A 27,326-nucleotide genomic window follows, 5' to 3' on the forward strand; every position below is an offset into this window, starting at 1 on the left:
GGGCTAGGAGTCCCGGACAGGCCACTAATCCTTGTCTTTTGGCCAGCATTCCCAGGCCCCAGGCTGGTTGTGTGAACAATGAGGGTGCCTGGCTGGGCAATTCCACTGATCCCTGCTTCTCTAAATGCTGCTGGAGCTGGTAGGTGGGTGAGAGAGGAGGAGAGGTACCAGCCGGCTCGTGGGCACCTTTATAACATTCTGGCATTGGGCTTGGGCCCGGAGTTGGGGGGGAGGACAGCAAAAGAAATAATGAGACTGGTTCCTGTCCTTTAGGAAGTTATGATTGAATTGGCAAATAAGTAGACACACACAAGTTTGACAGATGCATGTGTTTGGCCTCTTTCAAATATTTCAAGTACTTACACAGTAACACGATCCCTAACTGCAGCTTATCAGGAAAGAGAGGTAATCAAGGGTGGCTGCCTGGACTTGGTGATTAAACTGCAAAGACTCTATAAGCCTTTGAAGCAGTGGTTCTCCAAGTGTGGTCCCCAGACCAGCAGCTTCAGCATCACCTGGAAGCTTGTTAAAAAATGCAAAATTTGGGGCCCCACCCCAGATTTACTGACCTGGAACCTCTGGGGGAGGGAGCCCCCCATTCTGCACCCAAAACTTTAAGAACCTCTGTGGGAAGAAAGCCTTGCCACGCAAAGTGTAGTCAAGGGCCGGCTTTAGCATTATCTGGGCCTTGGTAGAAATGCAGACTCTTGGGGTGCCTGGGTGGTCGGTGAAGCGTCTGCCTTCGCTCAGGTCATGATCCCAGAGTCCTGGGATCGAGCCCCACATGGGGCTCCCTGCTTAGCAGGGAGGCTGCTTCACCCTCTGCCTGCTGCTCCCCCTTCTTGTGCTCTCTCTCTGACAAATAAATAAGTAAAATCTTAAAAAAAAAAAAAAAAAAGGAAAAGAAAGAAATGCAGACTCTCAGGTCACCAGTCACCTGCCTTTTAACAAGGTCCAGTGCATTCCAGTGTGAGTAATTCCGGCCACAACTGAGTGGGACTTAGAGCTCCTACAGCCGGGGACAGGCACGGGTGCTGCGTCAGCCATCACCTCCAGAAACCTTGTTCCACCAGGAGTCTGGGCGGCCGGGCGGGGTGGCTCAGCGATGTGCAATCCTGGGCGTGGTCTGCAATGCCTTCTCTGGTCTCGGGGCCCGGGGTCAAGGCCAGGAGAGGTGGCGATCACCTTCAACCCCACCTCCGTCTTGTGTTTTACAGATTAACTTCATCCTTTTTATAAACATTCTAAGAATCCTGATGAGAAAACTTAGAACCCAAGAAACAAGAGGGAATGAAGTAAACCATTATAAGTAAGTGGAGGGCAAAGACCCAGGCACGCACAGTCAGCCAGCAGGTATTTAGAGCGCCTACGGTTTGGTTTACCCACCTGGCCTGGTTCCAAGGAGGTTAAGATGCAACTGGGAATGGGGGTGGGGAGGAGTGGGTCCATTGGAAAGCCTTAGACACAGCCCTAGTGGTGGGAAGATAAAAATCTCTCCGGATCCCAGGGAGCAGAAATCTGTGTTTGGGGCAACGCTAGGGAGAGTGCTGATGGGCTTCAGGGACCCCAATTCAGAGAAATTTGTGTAGGTCTGTGTATTTTTCAGGGGAGAAAGGCTCTAGCTTTCATCAGGTCTTCAAGATGTGTGATCCAAAAATACTTCAAAACCTTTAAGATGTTAAAGGGAGATGCTGTATTCGTTTGGTAGGGCCCCCATAGCAAAATAACCACATGTGGCATGGCATTAAGAAGAGAAATTTATTTGCTCAGTGTTCTGGAGGCTGGAAACCCAAGATCCAGGTGCCCATAGGTTTGGTTTCCTCTAAGGCCTTGCTCCTGGCCTTGTAGATGGCTGCCTTCTCCCTGTGTCCTTACTCGGCCTTTTGTCTGTGTGCTGGTATCCGGGGTGTCTCCTCCTCTCCTTAATAAGGACACAGTTGATTGGACTAAGGTCCCTTCTTAACAACCTCATTTGAACTTAATCACCTTTTTACAGGCCCTACCTGCAAGTACAGAGAGCTATTTCTGTGGTCCTGAAAGTAGGGCTTCAATTGGTGAATTTGGGTGGGGGAGACCTAATTCAAAACAAAACCCTTAAAGGCAAATCAGTGTCCACCGCAGACTTTCTCTGTGATGTTCTGAGCTTTGAGAATCTGGCAGTGTCCTGGATTGCTTGGTGACAGATTCCCCAGGACATCTTTAGGGCGGTGGGCTCCACAGTAGGGTGGAGCTGGGGATCCAGGATAAAGTTTCCAGATAAAACAGAGGACGCCTGGTTCAGTTTGAATGTGGGATAAACAACGAAGAGTGTTTTAGCACTTACTCCAAAAAAATATTACCCGTTGTTTATCTGAAATTCAGATTGAACTGCGCATCCTGTATTTTTATTTGCTAATTTTAGCAACCCTAATCTGAGATCTGGGAAGAAAATGAAAGAACTTCTCCTTATAGATATTTATTATCCAAAAAAATAAGAACCCTGGCTTTGTGAATAATAGATTCAATGACCCATGCACATAATCTATAAATAATAAAGTGATTTTTGGGTGGATACGTGTTCACATTTTTTTTTCCTGATGGGGTGCCTGATCAGAAAGTTTAGGGGACTGGCCCTGGGTGATGGGTATGTGGGAGGTAGAAATTCTCCAAAATAAAAGGTAAAACCACAAAGGTGTGGGGGCACCGCTGCAGGCGTCCTGCGATCGGGCCGGGTGGGGCTGGTGGAGCTGTGCGGGTGGGGAGGCGCGGGACACCACAGCCGCTCTGTGTCTGCAGGCGCCTGGCCAAGTCCACTCTCCTGCTGATCCCGCTCTTTGGAGTCCACTACATCGTCTTTGCCTTCTCCCCAGAGGACGCCATCGAGGTCCAGTGGTTCTTTGAATTGGCCCTTGGCTCTTTCCAGGTAAGTTTCAGGGACCGTGCTTCTCCGGAGCTCGCTCTCTCCTTCTAGAGAAACGGAGGCCATGGAGACAGCGCGCCAGGTCTCCCCGGGTCCAGCCGTGTGCGGTGTGGGATGCCTCATTTGGCACAACACCCGACAGAGGAGGTGGGCAGGACCTCGCTGTGCCGTGGGACCCCGAGGGGGACCCAAGCCCCCCACCAGTCAGATGGGGGCGGGAGATAAAACTAAGGAGACAGACGGACTCCAGGGAAGAGAAGAGGGACAAGCAGCGCCACACACTGGATTACACAGCTCACAAGAAGAGATAGGTAATCAAAAGGACGTTGGCCCTGAGGCTGCGGCTGAGCCATCAAAGAGCAGGGCAGGAAGAGGAGCATTGTGGGAATGGGGGAGGGAGGGCGCCTGAAAGAGAGTCAAGTCCTCCTCTTCGTTCTGGGAAGCCCATGAAAGTGCCCCAAACTGAAACATCCAGAAGGCGCCACATCAGCATGCTGTTCAGAAGCAGTGAAGAGAATTCCAAGTCGCTGCCTCTGAGGAACAGGAAATGGGGGCAGGGGTGTGCAGAGGCTGCCCGTGTTTTGTGAGGACAATCACTGGACTCTTTGAAACGATGTGCATGCACAATGTGTCAAAAATCCAAACCAACTTTAAAAACAAGAAGGAGAGTGAGGGGAGAAATCACTTATCTCCTAATTCAATAAGATGTTGTGAGGCTTAAAAATGCATAGTAAAAACAACAACAAAGCAAATAGTAAACATGTTTGGACAGAAGGACTCTTCACATGAATCCCAAACTTCACAATGTTATTTGTTTACTCTCTCATAGCTGTCTCCTTCCAAAAATAATATGACGTAGCTTTCAGGAAGCCCATACAGAGGACAAAAAAAAAAAAAATAGTAGATGAAGGATCAGCGAAAAAATTAAATTAAAGCCAAAATTGAGTGCCATGAAGGTGGAGAGATGGCTCATACATTGGTTTGGAGCTTCCCAGTAGCCAAAGCAAAGACAGAAGTGCAGTCTGTTCCAAGATTTACAATATCTATGGATGGGAACAAGCTAATTCTCGGGAAAAGCCTAGACGTTATAGGCTTTGGGGCCTGAGAGAATATTCTCCCAGGGTATTTTCCTCAAGAAGCCTGCCGGTCCTCCACAACACTGATTATCCTGCCAAGTCCTCCTCACGAGGGAAGCTTTGGTCTCAGGATGGGGCTCAGAGTCTCCCTCAGTCCCTGAGTTAGGTTCAGGGTGGGGGGTTGGGGACACCCTCCTGTCACTTTCAGGTTTCAGGGAGGACACATCACTGGGAACACATTCTTGAACAGAATCAGGTCTTGTCCTAACCCTGCCTTCAGACCCCACCCCAGGGCTGTCCCTTCTGCCCTCCCTGGGCCTCTCCTCTGCCCAGAGCTCCCTGCCAGCGCCCCAGGCCTCCAGAGAACCCAGCCTCATGTGTAATCCATATTCTTTGTGTCTGGACCAGGGACCTTCGTGGCCACCTGCCCTTGCAACTTGTGGGGAGGCTGGGCTCACAATGGCCCATTTAGCAGGGCTCGGGTTCTGGGTCCACAAGGGTGGAAGACCCCTACCTGGCTTTCAGAAATGGGTAGTGACCTCACTGGGAGCACGGAGGCCTAGGTCTGCCTCCCGCCCCCATGGAAAGGGAACTTCCTGTCCCCTGGAGCTGGGGTTTGTGGTTGGGGCCCAGGCCTGCCAGTGAAGGCTGTTAGGCTTCTGAGGAATGGCTTGTCAAGAGAAAATCAAAAAGTACTTTCGTAATTTTTTTTTTTTGATGAAAGAACAGAGTAACATTATTTACTACTTTTTATCAGTAAAGGTAATTGACACAACAGGTGATTTGTTTTAAGACCCAAAGGGAACCAGCAGCAAAATTAAAAATGGAAGCTATTAAATAGGTATATATATAATTCCAGTCACTGGCAACCTACTTCAAGATCAGAAACAATCTTACTCCATACATATTGTTTCTATAACTGCACTTACATCATTACCACATGCTATTTGTTTTATAGTGAACCTTGACTGTGTGCTGTTCATGTACCAAATATGTTCAAAAATAGGGTGGTACTCCTTCAAAAGCGTTCCCATAGAAATGTTTATGCAGAAAATGGATCTTTGAGGGTTTTTTTAACCTTTGTTCACATACAAACATTTATCATTTTATTACGTATTACACATGTATATTTTATATAATGTATATATTTTAAAAATTCTGCGTTCTAGAAAATGTCTCCCGTTAAAGTGAAGAGAATAGTAGATAGTGAACCCCCATGTGACCACTGCCCACTCAAGGCCTGGCTGGTTCCATCTCTCTCCCCTTCTGCTCCCTTCACCCCATCCCCCATCATTTTAAGCACATCAAAGGGATGGCTTTACTCAAATGTAAATATTCTAGTTCCCCGTCTCTAGAAGACAGGGGCTTAAAGAAGACCCCACACAGAACCACAATTCATTGCCATTGTCAAAGGCTTCTAGAAACGGAAGTTGATTTACTTTTTCTGATTGCAGAAATAATACTTATTGTAGAAAATCTGGAAAATAAGCAATAGTTAAAAAAGAAAAAAGATCATCCATAAACTCATGACCCCAGAAATAACCTGTTAAAGTGATGGTGGGTTTACTTCTAAGTCTCTTTTTTCTTTTTAAATCCAGGAAGACACACATGTACACACAGCCCATATAACCGAGGTCATGTGTGTGTGGTTTTCTATCTTGCTTTTTCTAATTCTCTGTCTTTCTATTGTGAATGTTTCTCCGTGCCTTGACAACCCCTCGGAGACTTCATTTTTAACGATTGTATAAAAACTGTGGCATTTCTTAAACCTGCTGGCTATGGGAGGCCTGCCCTATCGAACCTTGGGGCACAACTAACTTTCCATCCCTCGGGGCTCCTGCCCGCACCTGAACTGCGAAAACGTGCCCCGAGATCTTGGAGGCCCAGGCACCTTGGGGTCCAGTGAGTCGGGTGGTCCCCACAGCCAGCAGCCTGACCACCAGCTCTGGGCCACGCACACACAGCGCTGGTCCTGCCGAAACCCCCCGTGACTCAGTTCCTTCCCGCGTGAGGCAGGGGTCTTCCCCGCTAGGGCTTTGGCAAGGATTAAATGGAGCACCTGGACCCCAGAACCCCACAAGTGTGCAGGCCAGGCGGCACTCCGCACGCTGTCCCGTTTCATCTCAAAACCTTTCACACCCTGACAGCGGGTCCCAATTGGGAATGCCCATTAGAACCATCTGGGATGTTTCAAAGCTGCTGGTGCTCCTTCCGTCATCCTCAGACGTTTGGACTTGGGGTACGGAGCGTAACACAGGCAAATGCTCCCAGGTGATTCTGACGTGCTACACAATTTGGACACCGCAGCCTCGAGTAAGTGTTCCTGCCGCCCACCTCCCCCAAATAGTCCCCATTCTACATAGTGGTCCTTGATGCCCAATATTCTAGAACAAATCCTTCGAGGTCTGTCGCTCACTCTTGTTAAAATGACAGCAGCCCTGAGCAATTGTACGTATTAAGCCCACCAGAGCCGGGCTGGTTCATCCATCTTTTCCAATGTTGTGGGTAGGTAAGGGCAGGCCTGGATGGGACTAGGAAGGGGGGTTAGGGCCCCCTGAGGTCAGAACTAGGATGCCCCAGGCCTCTGAGGGGTCAGGGGCTCACCAGCCGGAGAAGCCTCAGGGCAGAAGGAAGGGCAAGCTGGCCTGAGGCAGGTCCCTGAGGAGATAAGCAGGCCCTAAGCCCTGCAGAGACCCTGCCTGTAGCTTATGTCCCAAGCAGGCCTCTTGGCCTCCAATCCTCCATCTCCAGACTGGAGTCCCTGCCCTGACAGAGCTCCGTGCCAGGACTGGGGGGCAGGTGAAGGCATCCCTGGGAGAACAGGAGCTCCAGATACTAGGGAGGGTCCTAAGGCGCGCCGACCCCCATCCCACCAGGGAACATGACTTGTATATAACCTCATGGCCCCTAGCCAAGGTGATAAGCAGGGAAGTCACATCCCACTGCTGGCTGGTCACCACCTACACGTGGGCTTTGTCCTGCCCTCACGCTCACACATTCATGTTTCAGTTTGAATAGTTGCCCGTGTTGGAACATCTCCAGATTTCCCGCTTATCTTGAAAATGAGCCCACCCACACAGGGCACAGGGTCTCCCACGGGCTGGCACCACCCCCTACCTGAGGGACAGGTGCACTTCAGGGGCCCTCACTTCCTGCATCTCCCAGATGGCCCCCTGACTAGTTCAGGTGACTTGCCTGGTCCCCACGGGCCCCAAGTTAGCAGCTTCTATTCTGAAATCCCATGTGCGCCATGCCCCACGCTGGACCCTGCCCCTGCCCCAAGGAGCTCAGTCTGTGCCAGGTGATGCCAGCACAGCCAGGGGCACTGTGGGGACCCCAGAAGGTCACCCCAGTCCCACCACCACCACTCCCCCAGGGCTGAGAGGTGTGGGAAGGCTCTGGAGCGCTTCCTGGGGAGAAGCGAGCCTGGGCTGGCAATGTAGAGGCATGGGGAAGTTGGAGGAAGGAGCCCCGTGCCGGAGCACCTGCACTGACCCCCTGCTGCTTCTGCCCCTCTGCAGGGCCTGGTGGTGGCGGTCCTCTACTGCTTCCTCAACGGGGAGGTGAGTGTTCTGCGGCTGCCGGGATGGAGGAGCCCTCTAGCCCCGAGATTCCTGCTCAGAAGCCCCCTGGAAAGGGTGGTTGGGAGACATGATGTGGGTGGGGGAGGCCTGGGTCTCTCACTTCCTAAGAGCACTGGAGCACCAGGACGCCTAGCTAAAGCAACTGCTGGGCCCTACACCTCCCCCCCCCATGTCTCATGCAGCAAAAGGATTCTGCATGTCTGGGTTGGAGCCTGAGAATGTTTAACAAGCATTCCAGGCGATTCTTATCCTTGAGCAAGTCCAGGAACTAGAGGAAGGTACAGGCACCCCCCGCAAACACCCAGGCTCCTGACTGCTCTGCTGCTTGCCTGATGGGCAATCCTGCTCATTGTCCTTCTCTGGGCCTCAGTCTTCCCCTCTGATAAATGACTCGATGAAGAAATCTCTGAAACTCAACTGCTCACTGACCTCGCTGAGTGTTGACTCCCCGGAGGCCTGCACACTTACCTTGAGGTCTCTGCTCTTGCCCAGAGCATTTGCACAAGCTGTGCGCAACCCGCATTAGTTAAATACAGTGTTTTGTACAAGTAAGGCCTTTCTGTAACTGTTGACCATTTATCTGGTTCACCACCCTTGAATGGGAATAAGCGGTTTCCAAAACTTCAAGCCTGAAGCCTGGCTTCAAAGGTTTGGGCTGCTACCGCTGAGAACCGTGGAGGAAATTTCCAAAGAGCAACTCCGGGGTCCCCAGATAAGGTCTGAGCTACGGTGGCCTTATAGGAATGGATCCTATTATCCTGGGTGATGATCTGGACGTTGGAGTTCTGGAATTCGTGAACAACCCCAAGCCCCTTCCTCGGGGCACATTCAGTAAGGTGGCAGGTGAAAAGTGTCCAGGCAAGAGGGGACTCTCGATCCCTACTGGACATCGGGGCTGGAAATGGCCCATCTCAGTGGCCTGCTGGAGAAGGGAAGGCATGACCCCTGGGAAGCAGAAGCAGGGCCCGTGCCAAGGTCCCAGAGGGAGTGAATGGGTCTATGGGCACCAGGTGCCTGTCTCCCCGGCTGACGGCTGGTCTCTGGGCCAGGTGCAGCTGGAGGTTCAGAAGAAGTGGCGGCAGTGGCACCTCCGTGAGTCCCTACTGCGCCCCGTGGCCCTCAGCTCCTCCTCCTTCAGCAACGGCACCAGTGGCCTCGCCCACAGCACCAAGGCCAGCACGCTGGAGCCCAGCCGGGCCACCTACAGGGCCAGTGTCATCTGAGAGTCTGAAGCGGGGCCATCCATGGGACAGGTCATGAGAAGGCCAGACACTGCTGCGGGACAGTCCCAGATCCGTCTCTCAGCAGACATCATCTGCTTTCTCCTGTGATCAACCACCCTCCCTCCTGAGCCTTGGGTTGGGAGGGGGCTCTGGTGATGTTTCTCAGAACTGAAAATGAGGGTAGAATGGGGCAGGAAGAGGGCCTGGGTCAGGGGCTCCTGAAGAGGACAGGGAAATAAATGTTAGCTGGAATGGGTTTGCCCACTCTTTTGACCCCTTGAGACACAAGGTGAAGGACAACGCTCCTGCTCACCTCCCTACTCCTTCCTGGAGTTTTCGGGGCTACATCTGAAGCCCAGGAAATAGGAGGAATGGGAGACCCTTGGCCCTAGGTGGACCCTCATTACAGCTCACCTGTCTAGTAGCTCTGACCCGACAGCCTCAAGACAACAGAATTCATCTGACCAAGTCAGCGAGGCCAAGAGAGCCCCAAGACCCCCAGCTTCCTTAGTAACCCTAGCGTGGTACAAGGCACCCCTCTGTTCCTCCTGCTTTCAGTTATCTGCAGCCCCGGGGGCAGAATAGCTGGCCATGGGGCATGATTTCATCCGACAGAAACAAGAAACAGGTTCACCAAGGTCCCATGACTTGCCTGAGATTCTCAGCAAGAAGGGGCAGTCAGTCCAGGGCTTTTGGTTTCAAATCCCCATGCTTCAAGGCTGCACCTGTTTCTTCACTCCTGGGCAGGGGACAAGGGCCTGCCTCCCTGTCTTATGGGACTCTGTCTCCCCTTTAGTCTCTGGATCTCAGTTCCCTTGACTGTGAGCATTCCCTCACCACCAGCCATGTGAGGATTAAAGCGAACTGAACATTCGAACCCTTTTCTAAAACAAAGCCTACCAGTGTTCAAGGAGGAAAGCATTCCAACAGAGAAAAGGCATTTTGCTGGTGGGTGACCCTGGACAAGTGCTGTCCCCCTCTGGGCCCTGGTTTCCCACCTCTACTCCTCCCCACTGCAGGAACAATGAGGTCACCCCTTCGCCCCAGGTGAATGGCTCCTGGAATGAAAGGTCAGGTGCTTATTTCCCAGGGCTGAGAACCCAGCGCGTCTGGTTGATGAGCTCTGCTCTCTGAAAAACAGGTTGGCCCAAGACACCTTTCTTCAGTGATCTCCACGGACTCCATCTACATTCTGGAGTCCAAGTTTTGTAAAACCCACAAGAGATAGATAGAAGCACCCTGCCCAGTCCAGGAAGGGGGAATCTGCAGTGATCAGGGTGGGGCAGAGACCAAAAACCCATGCCGGGAGCAGCAGCCAGAGTGGACCCAGTGCGGAGAGAAGGCACTCGTGTGGAATGAAATGGCTGAGGGCAAAAACCCCAGCTCCGGGGCAGAAAAGACACTGGAAAGGGGGCAGCTAGTTACCCAGAATGGCACATCTGCTGGCTAGGATTTGGAAATCTCCACTGGTGCCTGGTTCCCTTCACTTACACTCATCCCCAGGATGCTGTTTAATCATTACTCCAGGCCCAGCAAGTCCCCTTTACCCCCTGGAGTTCAGCAGGGCCAGATACATGCTCTTTGGAAATGTGCTCTAGGATCAAAAATGGTACCCGAGGCTGTCTTGACCCTTATCAAAGCTGGACACGCACACATGCTTGCCTCGGGAGGACTGTGTATTGGAAGGCTGGCAGGCATCGTGGAAAGCTTGCTGGAAGGGTTGGGGCAGGATTCCCACAGACAGTACAGCCGGCTGCTGGAAGCTGCAGTTATTCAAGGATTATGCCCCCCCCCTCCAAGAGTAGGGTTCACATCGAGTCAAATGGTTTGAAAACGTAGTATGTGCAAGAAACTGAGGGAATCCTGAATTCTGCCTCCTTAGCATGACCGAAGCTAGAGCAGGGAAATGTGCCCAAAGGCCCTTTGAGCTGGTGAAAGAAAAGTCCAAGGCACTGGCTGGCTAGGCTTCGCTGGAGGAATGATCCACTCTGGCAACCCCAGGAGATCCCAGGGACCTTACAGTCCCTATCCTGGCGCACAGCCAATAAAGCAAGTGCGAGCTGAGCTTCGCTGTGCAGCCAGCCCAGGCACCCGTTACCCACGCTGCCGCCAAACCTATTCCCATCCTGGGAAGAAGGATTCAAGAAAAGAGTTTTACAACATGTTACTACTCCTAAAATCAATATCCTAGTAACTTGGCTAAGCCGTGCAGCTGGGGGCACTGAGCCACCCTCGTGGCCTCTGGCCCCGCAGGCCAGCTGCAAAGGCCGCTGGGCTGCTTCTGGCCAACCGCTCAACCCACCCCCTGCCCCACCCCCACCCCCACCAGAGGTCACACGTTGGAAAAGTCCCATCTTGACCACACTTGCTTGTAGAAACTCAAGTCCTCGGATTTAGGAGGGGGGCCTAAAATTTCCTTGGTTGGCCCCAGGGCTGGGTGATGCTGTTGATGTGAAGGCCACTGATGGCATTGAGAAAGAAGAGGAAGGAGGCCGTGAACTCGCACCAGAACATCAGGGTGAAGCCAGTGAGCGTGACATGGTTCCAGAGGAGAATCACAAAACTCAGGAGCCCCCCGGAGGAGAGGACGAAGGAGATGAGGAGGACCACAGAGCCCACGGCCCACTTGCTCCGTGAGTGGAGGTCCTCACACACCTGGGACACCATGAGGAGCTCTAGGCCCAAAATGGCGGCCACCACGGCCAAGGCGCCCATGCTACGGGCCAGGACCATGCCCACGGCCAGCCCGGGCACTTGGGCCCGACTCAGGTCTCTGAGACAGTGTGTCCCCGTCTGGTTGGAGGAAGTGCAGAAGTGCCAGAGCCCGAAGAGGCGGTCCTCAGCCAGCAGCCAGTGGCCATCGCAGATGGAGATGGAAGAGAGGACCAAGGCCAGGGCAGCACACACAATGATGAGGGCCCGGATGAAGGATTCCAAGAAGGGCCGCTGGGGCCTCCTCTGGGCCAGCAGCCTCTGGGCCTGGAAGACACCAAAGAGGGCATGTCAGGGAAGGCCCTGCTCCACCCCTCCAACCTCTTCACGGAAAACCCTTGTCCCTGTCCCTAGCTTCCCCAAGCCTTATTTTCTGCGGCAGTCTCCTTCGAGACCCAGAATGCCCACCTTTGCAAGTCGCTTCCTTCCTAACTCCTCCTTAGTTTTCAGCACAGACCCACCTGCTGGGGGAGCCGTTCCCCCCCCATTCCACCTGCTCCCTGTCCTCGATTGAAGACCTAGAAGCACCGACTGTCCAACTATTCACCAGGCATGGAAGGTTCCCTGACCTTTCTTTCTTTAATGATCTTCACGAATAAGAAATCCAAATTCTATTGACCAGCAGGCTGGCAGGTCCTAGTCTGTTCTGAATTCAGGAAACTTGTCAGGCCAGGCTGGTGTGACCTTGAACTTGCAGTACCCCTGGGTTTCTTTGTACACAAAGCAAGAATCCAGGCACCAGATTATTAGTATTTTTTTTTTTATTAGCACGCTAATACAAGGCTACCTTCCCCCCTCCCAGGACTTCCCAGTACACTTCAGTTTTACCCTCATCTCCACCTAGCTGGTTCTGCACGTACCGGACTCCATGTTATTACCCTGTTTTCCTCGGTACTGAAAATGTTTGCACTTTGCCCTCCAGTCTTGCTCAGCCTCAACCTGAACCCCACCCAGATTTTGCCAATCGTTATGTCTGTCTAGCAGCTTCTGGGCGTAGACAGGCTACCAGAGACTCTCCTTCAGCCTCTAGTTTGAGGCCTGAAGGGTGCGCCCGCCCCTCTCTTCGGGCAAACTGGGCCAGGCGTCCAGTGAGGTGCCCTTGTCTCACAGCCCCAGGACACCCGCCAGGCAAGGGCTCCATCCCCAACTAGAAAGCAAAAAAGGAAAAATACTTCAAAGGGTCAAACTCCTTACCACTGCCCACAAGCCCTGCACCTCTACCCTACCTCCCTCTCCCACTTCACCCCCCAGCACACTCTTCCTGCTCCCCCCTTGCTCAGACACAGCAGCACTCTTTGCAGACCCAAGGACAAGCCTAGAACGTTCTTCCTCAGACCTACTGGCCCCTCAGGTCTAAAAGGCTCTTCTCCAGGCTACCTCCTTTTCTCCATTCTTCGTGTTTCCGTGGAAACGTCCCTTCCTCAGAGATCTTTCCTGCCTCCCCAACCCTACCCCCAAACCAGGTCTCCTGTCAGGCGCCCTGTTTTCTTCACTGTTCTGACCACGAGTTATCCATTCCCTTTTGACTTGTACTTACATAGCCACGCCCCGGGAGACTCCCGCAGTCTGAGCCCCAGCAGGAACATCAGGGCGACTGCTAACCTGATACCACTAAGGTCCAGCCCCGAGGGACACAGGAGTTAAGGACCTGGTTTGCTTTCAGCGCTTCGCCTAAGCAGGGCCCTCTTTTACTCCAATCTGTGAGGTTACTAGAGAAGGAGCTCCCCCGGGGGTGTGTAAAGAGAGAAACTATGTCGCGCAGAGGTCAGATGACTTCCCCAAGATCACTCAACCTAAATCACAATGAAGCCTGTAACCGCTGCCTGGACAATTACGTGATGTGCGGGCGTGGGATGCACTCAGCCAATACATACCGATGGGGGCCTTCCAACTACCGGCCTTTGTGCTAGGGGCTCAGTATTACCGGTGAGAAAAAGGAGCAGGGAGCACAGAGGGATGCCCGAGGTGGGGTCAGGGCCCTGACTCATCCCCAGACAGAGGTAGCCTGGGGCATTATGAAGAACACCCCAGTGGAGTCGGCTGTGGTTCTCAAACCACGACCCCTTGCTTCCTAAGCGGCGTCCAGGTGCTGAAGCAGGGGGAGTAGAGGTCACTGAGCTGGCCAGCTAGGACTGCTCCCGCACTTCAACCACAATGGGTCCTTCTTCCCTGCTGGAGACACTGGGAGCCTATGGAGTGTGTGTTGGGATTTCATCAGGCGGAAAAAAAAAAAAAAGGCTTTCCTGCTAAGAAACAGACTAAGGAAATCTTGAAACCTCTGTGTCTACAAACCATTAAAGGCGTTTGTCCTTGGGTGGCTTCTGAACCTCTTTGGCCCTTGGTGTCTCATCTACACAATGGAATTGGCGACCCCTGCAGGAGAGCAGGTGTCATGAAGTTACCTGGCCAGGTGACGAGGCCCCTAGAAGTTGGTTGGTAAGGAAGGTCCTGGGCTGGGAGAGCGCCAGATGCAAGGCCTCAATCAAGTCACGAAACACAGGACCCAGAAACTAGAGAACAGGTATGTCCTGTCCCCTGCTCAGCCCCACCTGCCTTGGGCACAGACTGGACTTTAGTCTCCAGCCCTTCAGACATCACACTGGGATCAAAGGGAATAGAGCTCATTTCTTCCCCCTCCCACTCAATGCAGGGCTTCGTGTAAACTCTCTGATCACCAAGAAAACTCCCAAGGATTAAATGAGATGGTGTATGTAAAGGTGCTTGGGGGGGCTACTGATGATATGAGCAACAGGATCAACGCATATTGGAGTCTTCATTCCTAACCACCCCGCACCACACGCAGCTCTGCTGACTTTCAGTGACCCAGAGCCTAAAACCTTCGCCTGGAAAGCAGCTCGCAGCAGTGCGGTCAGCGGAGGGCCAGTGGACAAGAGGGAATCAAGGTTGTCTCGTCCTGCCCCTGCCCTGCCCGCCTCCAGCTGTGGGACCTTGGCCAAGGCACTTTAATCTCTTCTCCTCCATGAAAAAATGTGTTTCTCTTTTCCATCTCTAAACCCGAATGATTTCTATGATCTAGGACAGGGTCACTCGACACTCCTGGGCCACTGAGTCCAATGCCAAGGTCTTTTTTTCTTCTACACCCCAGGACCCCACCGGCTCCCCTCAACCCCAGAGGCCCTGCTCACTATTCCATCCTCACATCCCCAACACTCCCCTCCCCATACATGCCTCCAGCCTCTCCCCACTCTGCGCAGGCCCAGGTCAGGCCCCCATCATTATCAACCAAATTTCTTGGCCAGCTTCCTAAAGAGTGGGCCTGCACACCCCCAGCTAGTCTGCTTTTTGCTGTCCTCTAGCACGCAGGCATCCGCTTTCTCCGGGTTTTCTCACCTACGAAGGAAGAGACAGCATCTTCCTCCCAGTGGTTGTGGGTGGGGCTGGAATGAGTTATCCCAAGAGCTTAGAAGAGCCCCTGGCCGGGCTTTAAGGGGCTCCTAAACATCAGCGACCACTGGCAGACCGGGACAGCTACCACCCCGCAGGGCAGCCTGCGCCGCGCCCCACCCTCCGGGCAGAGCCTCGGGGCTTGCGCTCCTCTCGCGCACGCGCTCGCCACAGCCCTTCCCCTCCTCTCCCTACGCTAACGAGGTCCCTCACCTGCTGCCAGTCTTCCGGCGCCTGGCCGCTCCGGGCTCGGCACACAAGGCCCCAGCCCCGTTAATCCAGCCTGCCGATGTTGCACCTCTTAATTTAGCACTCATTTCCCCACACGTCTTCTAAATCCTTGTTTACAAGTCCCTCTCCGCAGCTGGACCGCGGGGCTTCCGGAGGGGAGAAACCACACCCGGTCCCACCCTTTTCACTGCGGGGCCCCTTCTTCCCAGGGCCTGTCCTGGACGCTTCCCCCTCAAGACCCAAGGTTCTGATCCAGAGCAAAGAGGAGGGGCTCGCTGCAAACCGTCCCTCCTGCCCCCCGCCCCGGCGGTTGTGTCCTGGCTAGATGGGGTTTGAGGGGTGACCGGCGGTAAGGTTTCTCCTGTTAGTAAAAAGTAGAAAGAGCAAGTAGGGTTCGTAGCCAAGAAGTCCTGCTTTGAATCTCGATTATGTCGCTTGGCCGGCTGCCGTGGGCTGGCTACTTCACCTCTGAGCCTCAGTGACTTTGCCTATAAACTGGGCGAACAGCACCTACCAGAGTCAGTGTCGGGGTGGAGGGGGGTTGGGGCATCTGCAGGCAAAGTCAGCGAGCCTCTCTAATCGTTGGGATCGTCCGGCCAGAAGACTCGGGACAAGGCGAGCTGGCCGCGGAGAAGCTCGCTCGCAGGGTAGCTAGCGGTCCCGCCACTGAGTTGCCTTTGGACAGCAGTGCACCCGAGGGGAGGGGGGCAGGAACGGGTAGGTTCTCAGCCAACAAAAACATCCTTCACCAGTCTGAGAATCAAACCTTTGGGGGATGCGGGTCCCTCCCCTCGCTACAGCCAAGTCCACGCGCGGCCCAGCGAGTGTGTCCCCGCCCCAGCACCGAGAGGCGTTTGGGAGATGGTCTTTCAAGCCCCTGACCAAGAAGTTCTGGCTTCCCCGGAGACTCATTCTCACGTTACATAAGACATGCCTCACTTTGCAAGCCGAGTGTGTCCATCCCTCCACCCCAGACACGCCTCTCCGTTTTTAAAAAGGAGGCACCCCTCTGGTGAGCCTAACCATGGTTCCTGGTGACCCCGAAGGAGGAAAATCCACCCAAGCAGCTTGGGAGCCACGGGTGCTTGCAGGGCCGCAGGAGACCGCGCGCAGGAGCAGCGCTGGGCGGGTCGGGGGCGCCCCCAGGTTGCTTCCGGCCCACCTTCCTCCGAACCCCTCAAGCTTGCAACAGAGGGCAGGCACGCCGGGGCACTCCCGGCACCCCCGTCCCCCCGCGGCTGGATCTGGTGCTCCGCGCAAAGTCCCCTCCCGCCTCCGGGTGGGACAGAGCCCCAGGCCGCTCGGGGGCAGCCGGCTCAGCGCCCCGCGGGGTCCCCGGGGTTACCTGCACGGCGATGGCAGTCATGCTGCGCCCGGGCTCGACTGCGCGCTCCTCCTCGCGCCCTCCAGCCACTCGGCTGCAGCCGCCTGCTCCCGGCCGGGACTTCTCCCCGGGGGCGGAGCAGGGCGGCTGGAGGGCGGGGGAGAGGGACAGGGCAATCAAAGCCGAGCACTGGAGCCCGGGTTGGGCGCCTCTGGCCCCGCCGCCCTCCGCGGCTCGGTTTACGCTGAGTCAGCGCTGGCGGCCTGGAGGAGCCCCCGGGCAGGGGCGGGGAGGGAGGGCTCGCGACCAGGGGGCGCGGACCAGGCCTGGGCCGGCAAGGGTCCCCCACAGTCTGAGGGAGGAGGATCTGACGCTCGCGGGAGGGCTGACCCGGCTGACTTCGGCGCCGGGAGTTAACTTCCTTGCTCCCGAACCAGGGTGCACCACTTCTCCTGGGGCTCTGATTCCTCAAGCGAGGGCCAAGCCGGCGCCAGAGGAGTCTGTTCCAGTCCCAGCTTGTCTGGAGCAGGCGGTAACGTCCAGAGAGACGAGGCGGCGCGCGCCCAGCTCTGCTGCCTTCCTCGCCCGCTGTGTGGCCTTGGGCTGCTTGTTTAACGTCTCTGAGCCAGGGTTAGTAAATAAAACATTTGTGAAAAGTCGGGGTCTTGCGAGGCCCTCAGCAAGTATAAACGGAGTGGAACTTTCTGGGGTAATCCTTCCATCGGTTTCTCTCCCCCAGAGGGGGATGTACAAACCCACTCCCTTCCTGGCCTCAGGGACCACTGAAAAGACAAACAGGACAAAACAAAAGTCATTGTTCTTCCTTGACTTTGGATAGGGCCTGAGTTCTAGAGGAGGCAGCCCATAAAGTCCCAACACCAAAAAGGAGTGGGAGTGAGGAAAGGGTCCTAGGGCAATGGATTCCAACTAAGACCCTCCTTTCCCTCCTCAGCTGTAGGGAAGTGTGTGTTGATTGGGGGGGGGGGTATGTCTGCTTAAAATAAAGCAAGATCCTCTCTCTCCATAACTAAGTGGGATAAATTAAATTATTTGGCTCAATTAGGCAGGCAGGCAGCTTACCTGTGACTTTACCCAAGGACATTTAAAATAACTACACTTCTCCTGGACCAGAGAATTTCCAGATGCTAAGAATGAAACAAAACAAAACACAACAACAACAAAACCAGGGCACTTGTCTCTTTTCCAAGAGCCGTGTGAGCTGGGGGAGAGTAACAGTAGGTAGTCTCCATCTCCCGGTTAGAAGTTCACCTGATTCTATCACTGCCAGAGAGACTTTGTAAAATCCCTGAGCCCAGTCCCGGGGCGCAGACGCAGGAAGGCCTCACTCACAGCCTCGCACATGGAAAATCCAGTGGAGAGCCAGGACTGGACTTAACTGCCCATCCGAGTCCAGGTTTCGCCTCTTCCCACCATTTTGCACTGAAATCACCTGGGGGGACTTATAAAAACAGATTGCTGGGCGCCACCCCTGAATTTCTGGAGGGCAGGGCCCCACTGTGTGTGTTTCCAGCAGAGGGCTGCTGCTGCTCCTGGTCTGGGAGCCATGCTTGGAGACCCACTGAGCTAAGGCAAAGGGCAGCTGGCCAGTCCCAGCCTGGTCAGCCCCTCCCTGCTGGAGGCCTTCCCTCCATGGCTCTCACCTGCTTTCTCCTCCACTTGGGGCTCCCAGAAACAGGGTTCTCCTTCCTCCACAGCCCTGGGCTCTAGAGGAGGGGCTCGTGCAGGAAAAGAGGACCTGGTCCTGTGGGGGTTCCCTTTCCAGGGCCCTAGGATGCTCTGTGGGAGGGACCTTCTGGGTTTCTGGGGCCTGAAGAATTTCACATGACCCGGAGGGGAGTGCCTGGACTAAAAATCAGGAAGCTGTCAGGTTGGGTGATCTGTCCCCACCGCGTGCTTGTACATGCCTTCTAAGATTCCATGTGTGGCCAGGCATATTTGGGGATACATTGCCTGTTATGCTTCCTTGGTAAGAATAGAAAGTCTTGAATCAGTGGAATTTAGAACATGTCTCGTCAGCAGGATTGCTGGAGAAGCAGAAATGGCTTAGAAATCATAAGGAGGAAGTGACTGTCATTTTACTGTCATAGGAAGGCCCGGGGAACAGCCAAGAGTCTGGGTGGAGTCTGTGGTGAGAACCAGGCATCAAGTCTGAGAGCTGGTACCTGGGCTGATCCTCTGCTTTCTGGAATCACCGAGTTTCCCAGATGCCTTGGTGCCTAGGGCTTGGGGCCGAGTGGGGGCACCGCACCCCCATGGTGTACCCTTAATCCCTGGTGAGATGGTGAGAGAGGCAAATAACTCTCCAGGAGATGACTTATCTGGAGGGACGAGGGGTTCCCCATGCCATGGGGGCCATCGCAGGGCCAGAGGTGAGGGGCGGGATGATGGGGTGGAACCCCAGGAATTAAAAGCAGAAATAGCAGGGGGGTGAGTGATGGCCTCTGGGACAGCACAGAACCGGCCCTATTCTCTGACTTTCTCTGCCTTTCCTCCAGGCATGTGACAGCTTCAAAAACTGTCCATCCCACTACCCTGCTTCTAGGCCTGGCCGGTGTTGGGAAAAGAGGGACGGCATAAAGGAAGGAATTGGCTCCCATTCCATCCTTCTGACCACTCTTGTTCGGCGGAAAAGACCCAGGCACTGTTCTCAGAGGCTTCCAAGGCAAAGACATAGGTACTGATTAATGAAGCAAGTAATAGATCTGCTGGTAGGTCAGCAAGCACTCCCCTATCTCTGGGCCTTTGTACTTGTTGCTTTCTGTCTGAAATGTACTTCCTCGAGATACTCACATGTAAGGCTCCCTACCTTACTCTTTTGAGTACCTCATCAGGGAAGCCTACCGTGACCACCACATCTAGAACAACCCCCTCTAGTCACCAATCACACACACACACACACACACACGCACACGCACACACGCATGCACGCACGCACGCATGCACCCATCCCTTCTCCCTCTATAGTGTAAGCTCCAAGGGGCCAAGGACATTGCCGTGCTCACTGGTATATCCCCAGTGCCTAGGACAAAGCCAGGCACATAGGAGGTGCTCAATACATACTCACTGAATGCATGAATGAGTTGATTGAATACCTACTATGTACCCACCACTTTCCTGGCCAATGAGAGAAAAGGAAGAAAAAGACAAAGTCTCTGTCAGTGGTAAAATGCTTGGATTTTACTGTCAGAATCTGCTTCCCCTTAATTTCTGCTCCCTCCCTGGCTTCCCTGACTCAGGCCACATCCTCCATCTCTACAGTCCATCACACCCTGGGTCCAATCCATTCTCCCTACCATAGGTCCCATCCTCTGAGCCCGATACCTGTGGACTAGCCTCCTGCCTGGCCTCCCTGCCTCCACTCCCACCTCCTCTATTCCTTCTTGCAGCTTCCCATCTCTTTTCCCCAAAGCCCATGAGGCTGGACTTATCTGATCCCTGCCCACCCCTTCGTGCTCAGGTCCAGCTCCCCTTGCCTGCTTGCCACTCAGGCCCAGGGCAGGAAGCTCCAGCTGGTCTCAGGGCTTCCGTGCTCACTTTGTCTCTGTGCTGGAGGCCCTCCCACTTCCCTACTTCTAGGGTGTCTGCTGGGCAGGGGTGTCTGCTGGGCCGGGACCTCCCTTGACTTCCCAGCCTGAGTCATGGCGCCCCCCCCCCCCCGCAACCGACGCACTTGCCCTTCTCTATGACCTTTGTATGTTCTTCAACATTAGCTCACCTTTTCTGTTTGCTTCTTGGATTTTCTGTCTTCCCCTCTAAAATACCAGATGCCCCCTGAGAGCTGGGACTGTCTGTCACTGCTGCATGCCCAATCCTAAAAATAGGGACCCTCCGTAAATGGACCAGGCTTCAGATGAGTTCTGGGCCAATTACTTCCCCTCTGGAAGCCTCTCTTTGATGTCAGATGGGGAAACTACCCCTCCTGGTGTCATGAGGGTCCCATGAGGCCGCTGTTGTGAAATGCCCTGCAGACTGCCTGGCATACGAGTGCCTGACATTCTGTGGTCTGGACCATCCAGTGTCCTCAACCCCAGGGAAGCTTAGGTGGGAGAAGGGGCTCCAGCCCTGCTGTTTGGGAGCTCCAGCCTGCAGAGGGAGATCCCTCCCCTGGAGTTTATTGCCTAGAGGGGCTGGGGTTGGGGGGCAGACGCTCCTGCTCTAAGGGGCAAGGCAGGCAGACACTCCGGAGACCCGAAGGCACTAAGGGAGTCTGCCAGGAGCGCCACAGTTCACTGAGCACCTTGAAAGCTGATGACTAACCCTGCCTGCCCCTCGCCTTGTACTTCGGACCTCTCCAACTCTTGCCTGCTTTCTGGCCTTGGAGATGCAACGGAACCACCCGCTGCAGCCTCTCCCCTCTCCCCTCTCCTCTCCGTGCTTCCTCCCCACTGTCCTGCCTTCACCCACGGGGTCTTCCTCTTCTCCCAGCTCCCTCCTCCGGGCCAGGCCCACTCCCTTCCACACCAGGCCTCCTCCTGCCCTTTGTCTCCTCTGCTCTGCACTCTAGTGCGTTCTGACCTCCCTATCGCAGGCGCCACGATTGCGACACAGACCTTGTTTACCTCATTCTAGAGCGGCTTGGGGCCAAGGGGCTCGCCTCTGTCCCTCCTTCCTTCCAGGCAGGCTGCAGGTGTAACGTTCACTCTGCAGCCTTAGTAAGTCCCTTGGCACCGGCTTCTGCTAGGGGAGGTGGGGAGAACTGGCTGTGGTCCAAGCCACCATGAGCGAATGAAGCAAGAACCACACACACACACACACACACACACACACACACACACACACGTGTTTTGAAGGTGGTGGGGAGTGATGTTGATGGGACCTCCGAGGGCGACCTTTCTGTGGGGTCTCTGCTTTCTAAAGCAAGTCCTTCCTTGAGATGGGAGGCCTCAGGGGCACCAGGACCCAAAGATTTCCAGGCAGACCTCATACCTGTGCTGGGGACACTTCTAGCACCTTCTTTTCAGACTGGGATGCTGGACTTGTTAGCATACTCCGTGGCAGCCAGTCTCTTGGGGACGGTTCCCTATTAACCAAGTCCACTCAGAGGTGGTATAGAACAGACTGCTAGCCCGGCCCTGAGAAAAGGGCAGTGTTCTTCCCTAATCAGGGCACCCCATTGAGATCAAAGTGCCCAGATATCAAGATTAGGCAGCAGGAATGGTTGGTGAGCACAGACTGATGACAGGGGGAATTAAATGGTTTAGACAGCCTAAGCTCTGGGGAAGCCCAGGAAATACCCCTCCACCCAGGTTATTAGATTTGATGTTTACAAGAAAAACTGGCTGGGTCAAAGGATCTGGGAGGAGTGATAAGGGAGACAAAAGTCTCTAGGGAATTCACTGGGCGAGGATTGTCTCCCCAGGACAGGGGCAGTGCCTCTGCGCGCTCACTGCTAACCGTCCTCCATCTGCGGACATGTTTTGTCCACAGTGTTTTCTAATTAAAAGCAAAAAATATCAATTCCAAAATTGGGAGGCTTTCTCCTGAATCCTTGATTTCTGGCTTTTCTAGAAAATGCAACACCTTGGAACCCTAAGGGTCCTTTTCCCATGTGGGCATGATGGCCACTTTGGGTGGATGTTCTTTGGACAGACGGTGTTCTGCGGGCCCCACCGATCTTACCCCGGGCTCTGTCCACTCCTATGTGTTGCCCACCTGGCCGTCGTAAGACGTCAGTGTGGAAGCCCAGCTCGGTGTTGCGCTTGGAAAGTAACCCAGCCGCGTTTGCAGTGTCTGCATATTTCTACCCCACCACCACTGCCTTCTCTTGCTTGGCCCTGGTTTTGGTTCCCTGTCACCCTGGCCTGCCTGAGACCCACCCCAGTCTGTCCTGCCCAAACTCAGGACCAGCCTGCAGCAGCTCTCACTCCTATGCTGGTGATATCTCCCTTTCGTGTTCAGGGTCTGGAGACAGAACCCCCTTAGGCCAGGACAGCCAAGCTGCTCAGTTTAAAGGGAAACTGACAGCCTCGTGCTGGTTACTCTGGGGCCAGGGGTCAAACCCGTCCAGAAAAACTGTGACCGAGGGCTGGGGACAGGGTCACATTGTAAGATACGGCCTCCTGGGCAGCAGAGGCTGTGGGCAAGAAAGGGATGGAAGCAAGGCAGGGTATATATACTGACCAATCATGCCTCCAGTTCTCCTCTTTGCAAGCTTCCAAGCCCACCCTCTCCTTTTCAGAGGGCTTCTCCTTGTCGCTGGTGAAGGGACCCTTCTTCCTCTCTTCCAAATGTGCCCTGGATGATATTTTGTCTCTGGCCCTTATAAACTGATTTTATTAATGCATCTCAAGAATTCTAAGTGTGGCATTCTCCAGCTTCTTCGTATTGCTGGAGATTTATGTGATTCTCCAACTTTTCCAGCAAGAGACCTACTCCCACCCCGTCTCTGTTTTGTCAGACCCAGGTTGAGGGCACAGTCAACCATTCTGCTCTGAGCATGGCACAGTGGCATGATCCTTGCACTCAAGATCCTCCTGGCATTCACCTTCTTTTTGTTCATTTCCCTACTGGCACCCACTTTAACGTGTTAGCTATGTATCCTTAACGATGTGCGGATCCGTGTGCGCGTGCACGTGCTTTTGGCTTTCCTAAGTGTCATTGGGCTATAAATCTTGTTTTGTTTCCTTTTTTTTCTTTTACGATTTTATTTGTTTATTTGAGAGAGAGAGAGAGCACAAGTAGGGAGAGCAGCAGAGGGAGAGGGAGACGCAGACTCCCATTGAGCAAGGAGCCCAATGTGGGACTTGATCCCAGAGTCCTGGGATCATGACCCGAGCTCCAGGCATATATTTAACCAACTGAGGCACCCAGGTGCCCCTATTTCCTATTTTTTTTCACCCAGCAGCTTGACTGAAGACCATCCCTGTTAATGTAGATCTAATTCTAATTCAGTGTTTTCCACATGGTAGGTTAGGTTCCAGTAGCGGCTACTGGAAACAATTTGGCGGGAGTAGCTAGTTAGTTATGAATTACGATGGGAAAAATACTTCTCACTGTGGGTTCCAGTAAAAAAAGCTTGAAAGCCCCTGGTTGAGCTCCTTACTGCTGCAGAGAGCCGTATTCCATCCCTTCACTGCATTGTCTCTACCTCCGTGATGAGCTGTAGGTCACTTCGGAGCCCCCACCCCCTGCCAACCACACTGATGAATAGGATGTCTGACTCACAGGGAGTATTCAATCAATTCATAGCACGCAGAGAGAAGACGGGAAGAGATGGAGTGGGTGCACATACCTAGGGCAGGGCTGGAAGGCATGTACTACCTGGGTCCCGAGTATGCAATGCTCTTTTGTCTTATCTCACTCTCTCTCCTTTTCTACTGAAGGTGAATTATACCAGCTGGAGTTGACGTTTGAGCAAGGCGCCCAGCAGACAGAAGGTGCCTTGGGGCAAACACACACTCTTGCTGTATTAGAGTCAAAGGAATAGTGGGCCTGACCCAGCCGTAACTCACCAAAAGTCTAACGATCAGCCCTGGGCTTTCTCTGGCAGAGGACCTCTGGGGCAGAATGGGAGACCAGTGAGTGGGAAGCCCCATCAACACCAGGAGTATCAAGTGCCCTGTATGCTTTGTGTATATCTAGTTTTATAAATAGTCTGTGCCCCCCCCCCGGGAAATGTAACACACCAGGAGTAGTTAGCATCTTCTGCTCCTTCGACCCCTTTCTGTCTATATTCACAGTACCATTGTTTGGTCTCTCTGTTATGTCCTATTGATCTATACTCAACACCTACGGAGTTTCATCCTTCCCATTTTTCTGGCAGAATTGAATGTTCTCAAACAACTTAACAAATCCGCGTGACCTGGTCCCAAGATGCCGGGGCACGAAGCCCATGTATGTACTTGAATTTGCTGAATGTGCCTGCCGCTCCCCGAAACGAGTCCTCAGCGCATACCAGCACCAGCAGCTGCGTCAGCTTCCGTCTCCCCACATCCTTGTCGACATCTGATTTTATTCTTTTTGTTAAAATTTGCTATTTCGGTGGGTATAAACCAGGACATTTTTATAACTCCAAAAAAATTTTCAGAGTCCTACATGATAGTTTCTTGACTGAGAAAAGTACACGTTTGCATGTGGACTCCTAGGCATTCATGGCAACGGGTTCCTCCAATTCTGCCTCTCACGATGATTGGTGACCACTGGTCTAAACTACTGACCCAATCAAAGAACCGCTGTTCCCAATTTTTATCAGTCTGAACACCTGCTGATGTGCTCTGTGGGGGTGGTGGGGTGACAAGTACATGGTAGGGATGGAGAAGGCCCCAAACTCCAACTTCCTAACGGACTATAATTCATGATAGAGGTGCATATTACACATTTACATATTTATTTGTAGGTATAAAAAGGTTTTCCTAACCATGGAGGTAGTATGTTCCAAACTTTCTCCCCTTTTGTTTTCTAAGCTTTTTGGAGGGGAGGACGGGGGGAGTTTCCTGCTTTGACTCGGGTGTGCCTCTCCTAGAAACTGGTTGTACGTGGTGGCCCACTGGAGCTGTCTTATGGCCCCAGGGCTGCCATCTCGGAGAACTGCCGTACAGGGGGCAAGGAAGAAATTTTCCATCATTTTCCCAGAACACAGGCCCAGGTCTCAAAGAGGTGAAGTGTTTCATATTGAAGGGATCCAGAATTCACCCCGGGACATCAAAACCCTTTGGAGCTGAAGTTGTTTGAGACTAAGTTGTTCTGTTTGTTTTTCTGGACTGCCTCATCCACCTAAAAGCAGAGCCTCAAAAGAACTTAAGGGAAGGAAAAGCTGTTTTCCCGCTATGATCTTTGGTTCATTGTCTGGGGCCCTGCCGATTAGACTGACAAAAGACGGATAAACAAGAGAAAAACAAATGGAAGTTTGTGAGCGTAAGGGGGGAGCACTCAGTGATTAGTAACTCAAAGGGGTAGCTTAGAACTTGGCTATGCACCATTTTAATAAAAGAACAATGCATTTATTTTATTTTATTATTTATTATTAAAGTATAATTGATATACAATGTTAGATTAGTTTCGGGTGTACCACTTAGAGACTGGACAGTTCCACGCACTGCCCAGTGCTCACCGTGATAAGTGTAGCCACCGTCTGTCACCATACAACATTATTACAATATCGCTGACTCTTATCTCTTCCCTAAGCTGTGCTTTTCATCTTCGTGACTTATTAATTTCACACCTGGAAGTTGGTACCCCTTCATCCCCTTCACCTAGTTCATTCATTTCCCCTCCCCCAACCACCAGTTTGTTCTCTGTATTTGAGTCCGTTTTTGTTTGTTCCTTTTTTTTTTCTTTTGAGAGTCTACATACAAGGGAAATAAAAAATGGCAAGACAAAAGAAAAAGGCGAAGTTTCCAGGGCAGCGAGTTGTGGGAAGGCAAGTCCACGGGGGAGATCAGTGGAAGGTGAGGGCTAGTCTGTAAGCTTGCAAGGTAGCTTCCTCTGGGGCTGTGTCTGGGCTGATAAGGGTCTACAGTTGTCCCCTGTAAGGAAGTTTTGTCTTTCCTGGTGGAGAGGGGAGGACGGACACCTTTGTAAATGGATGTTCTGCTTTTAGGGAAGTAGGGGGAGGGCAGAGAACTTTTCTTGTCTCTGCTTCTTCTCAGTTGCCTTCTGCTTAAAATAATTCTTATGACAAAGTGGCCTATTATGGGGTGGCGTCTTCTGCTAGCTTTCTAACCCTATCATCATAAATCCCCTCCCCGAGAGCAACAAGGGTGGATGGACTCTTATCACTAGAGACTAAAAATTGGCCTCCCAACTAAACAGACATTGTCACAGTATCACATCTCCCATCTGCTCTCCTGAGAGCCTGTTTATCTTTCCCAAAGTTGTTTGTTTTCCCATAAGTGCCCTTTTTCTCCTACTTCCCCTGTTAAGAAGTCATTTGTTCTTTCCAAGAGTCCCTTCTTCCCCTCTCCCTTCTCTATTTAGGTGGCATAGAAGCACCAAATTCCGACTACCTCTTTCAGTCGTGGTGTGTGTGTGTGTGTGTGTGTGTGTGTGTGTGTACTTGTGTTTGTACCTGATTAAATTCTGTCTTTGCTCTTGCTAAGCTGGCATTTGTCTGTTTAATTCACAGGCCCCCATGACTTAACATAAGAGGGTAGGGGAAAACTTTTTGTCCTCCAACAATATCTTCTTTCTTGTACCAGTCTGCTTCCTGGTGACTTTTTCCTCCTAAACCAGTGGTCCCCAGCTATGGCTGCTCAACGGATGGAAGCTGAGATTTAGTGGTCGGGGCTGGCCAGTTAACAACATTGTCCTAGACTCTAGAGTTGTGGCTGGGGCACACCCTGCCCAGGTCCCCTCCCCAGCATTCTCTAACTTCCCCTTTCCCCAGCTTCCTTCCTTTATTGACCTGAAACTCAACTGGGTGTGAGGAACTAAATAACATTAAGTGGTAAATGACCAATTTACTTCCCTGAAGGAAGTAAACTTTTCAATATGCGGATAACGGTTCATGGAGACAGATCCCTGATTTGAGCACTACCAGGCTGTGTAGAAAAGGGGAACTACAGAAAGTTTTTAGGCTGACGCTAAACTCTAAACCAGGATTGTCAACCCTACCTGCATATTAGCATCTCCTGGGGGACTTTTAAAAAGACACCCAAGGCCAACCCCCACCCCAGACCAATCAACTCAGTGTCTCTGTGGGGCCAGGCATGGGCATTCTTTCTTAAGGCTCCCCAGACTATCTTAATATGCAGTTGAGATTGAAAATCTCTGTCCTAAGTCTTTCTCCTTTTCTTAGTTTCTCGCCTACCTTCTCTTCTGGGTTCAGAGAAGATGTTTTGATGAAGGATAATTGGAAGGCAGGCAGGCAGGGACAAGGGGGCCCCGCCCTAAGGGGAAACCATCTTTTTTTTT

General features: G+C 52.9%; 2 protein-coding genes across 6 annotated transcripts in view; one reads left to right on the forward strand and one right to left on the reverse strand.

Annotated features, from left to right (window-relative positions):
- Positions 1-10,967, forward strand: part of SCTR (secretin receptor) — a 72,290-nt gene extending 61,323 nt beyond the window's left edge. For all 5 annotated transcript variants that reach the window (XM_034654407.1, XM_034654408.1, XM_034654409.1 and 2 more), the window contains 4 exons: positions 1,218-1,309; positions 2,776-2,902; positions 7,497-7,538; positions 8,609-10,967. In XM_034654407.1, coding sequence (XP_034510298.1) covers positions 1,218-1,309; positions 2,776-2,902; positions 7,497-7,538; positions 8,609-8,782 — 435 coding nt within the window. In that variant the 3' untranslated portion in view covers positions 8,783-10,967. The remainder of the gene's footprint in view (positions 1-1,217; positions 1,310-2,775; positions 2,903-7,496; positions 7,539-8,608) is intronic.
- Positions 10,968-11,099: 132 nt separating this feature from the next.
- TMEM37 (transmembrane protein 37) lies at positions 11,100-16,695 on the reverse strand. The gene is made up of 2 exons (XM_019797880.2): positions 16,476-16,695; positions 11,100-11,761 (listed from the first exon to the last, which is right to left on the reverse strand). Exons 1-2 carry the CDS (start codon positions 16,494-16,496, stop codon positions 11,189-11,191), a joined length of 594 nt encoding a protein of 197 aa, XP_019653439.1. The 5' UTR covers positions 16,497-16,695; the 3' UTR covers positions 11,100-11,188.
- Positions 16,696-27,326: the final 10,631 nt, after the last annotated feature.

Source organism: Ailuropoda melanoleuca, chromosome 2 (assembly GCF_002007445.2).
Source record: "Ailuropoda melanoleuca isolate Jingjing chromosome 2, ASM200744v2, whole genome shotgun sequence".
Lineage (NCBI taxonomy): Eukaryota > Metazoa > Chordata > Mammalia > Carnivora > Ursidae > Ailuropoda > Ailuropoda melanoleuca.

What these genes read in the sequence shown, in the direction of transcription:
- TMEM37 (XM_019797880.2), bottom strand. Translation starts at nt 16,496, where the DNA reads ATGACTGCCATCGCCGTGCAG. An exon ending in TGACTGCCATCGCCGTGCAG is followed by an intron (nt 11,762 to 16,475) that starts GTAACCCCGGGG and finishes GGTGTCTTCCAG; the next exon opens with GCCCAGAGGCTGCTGGCCCA.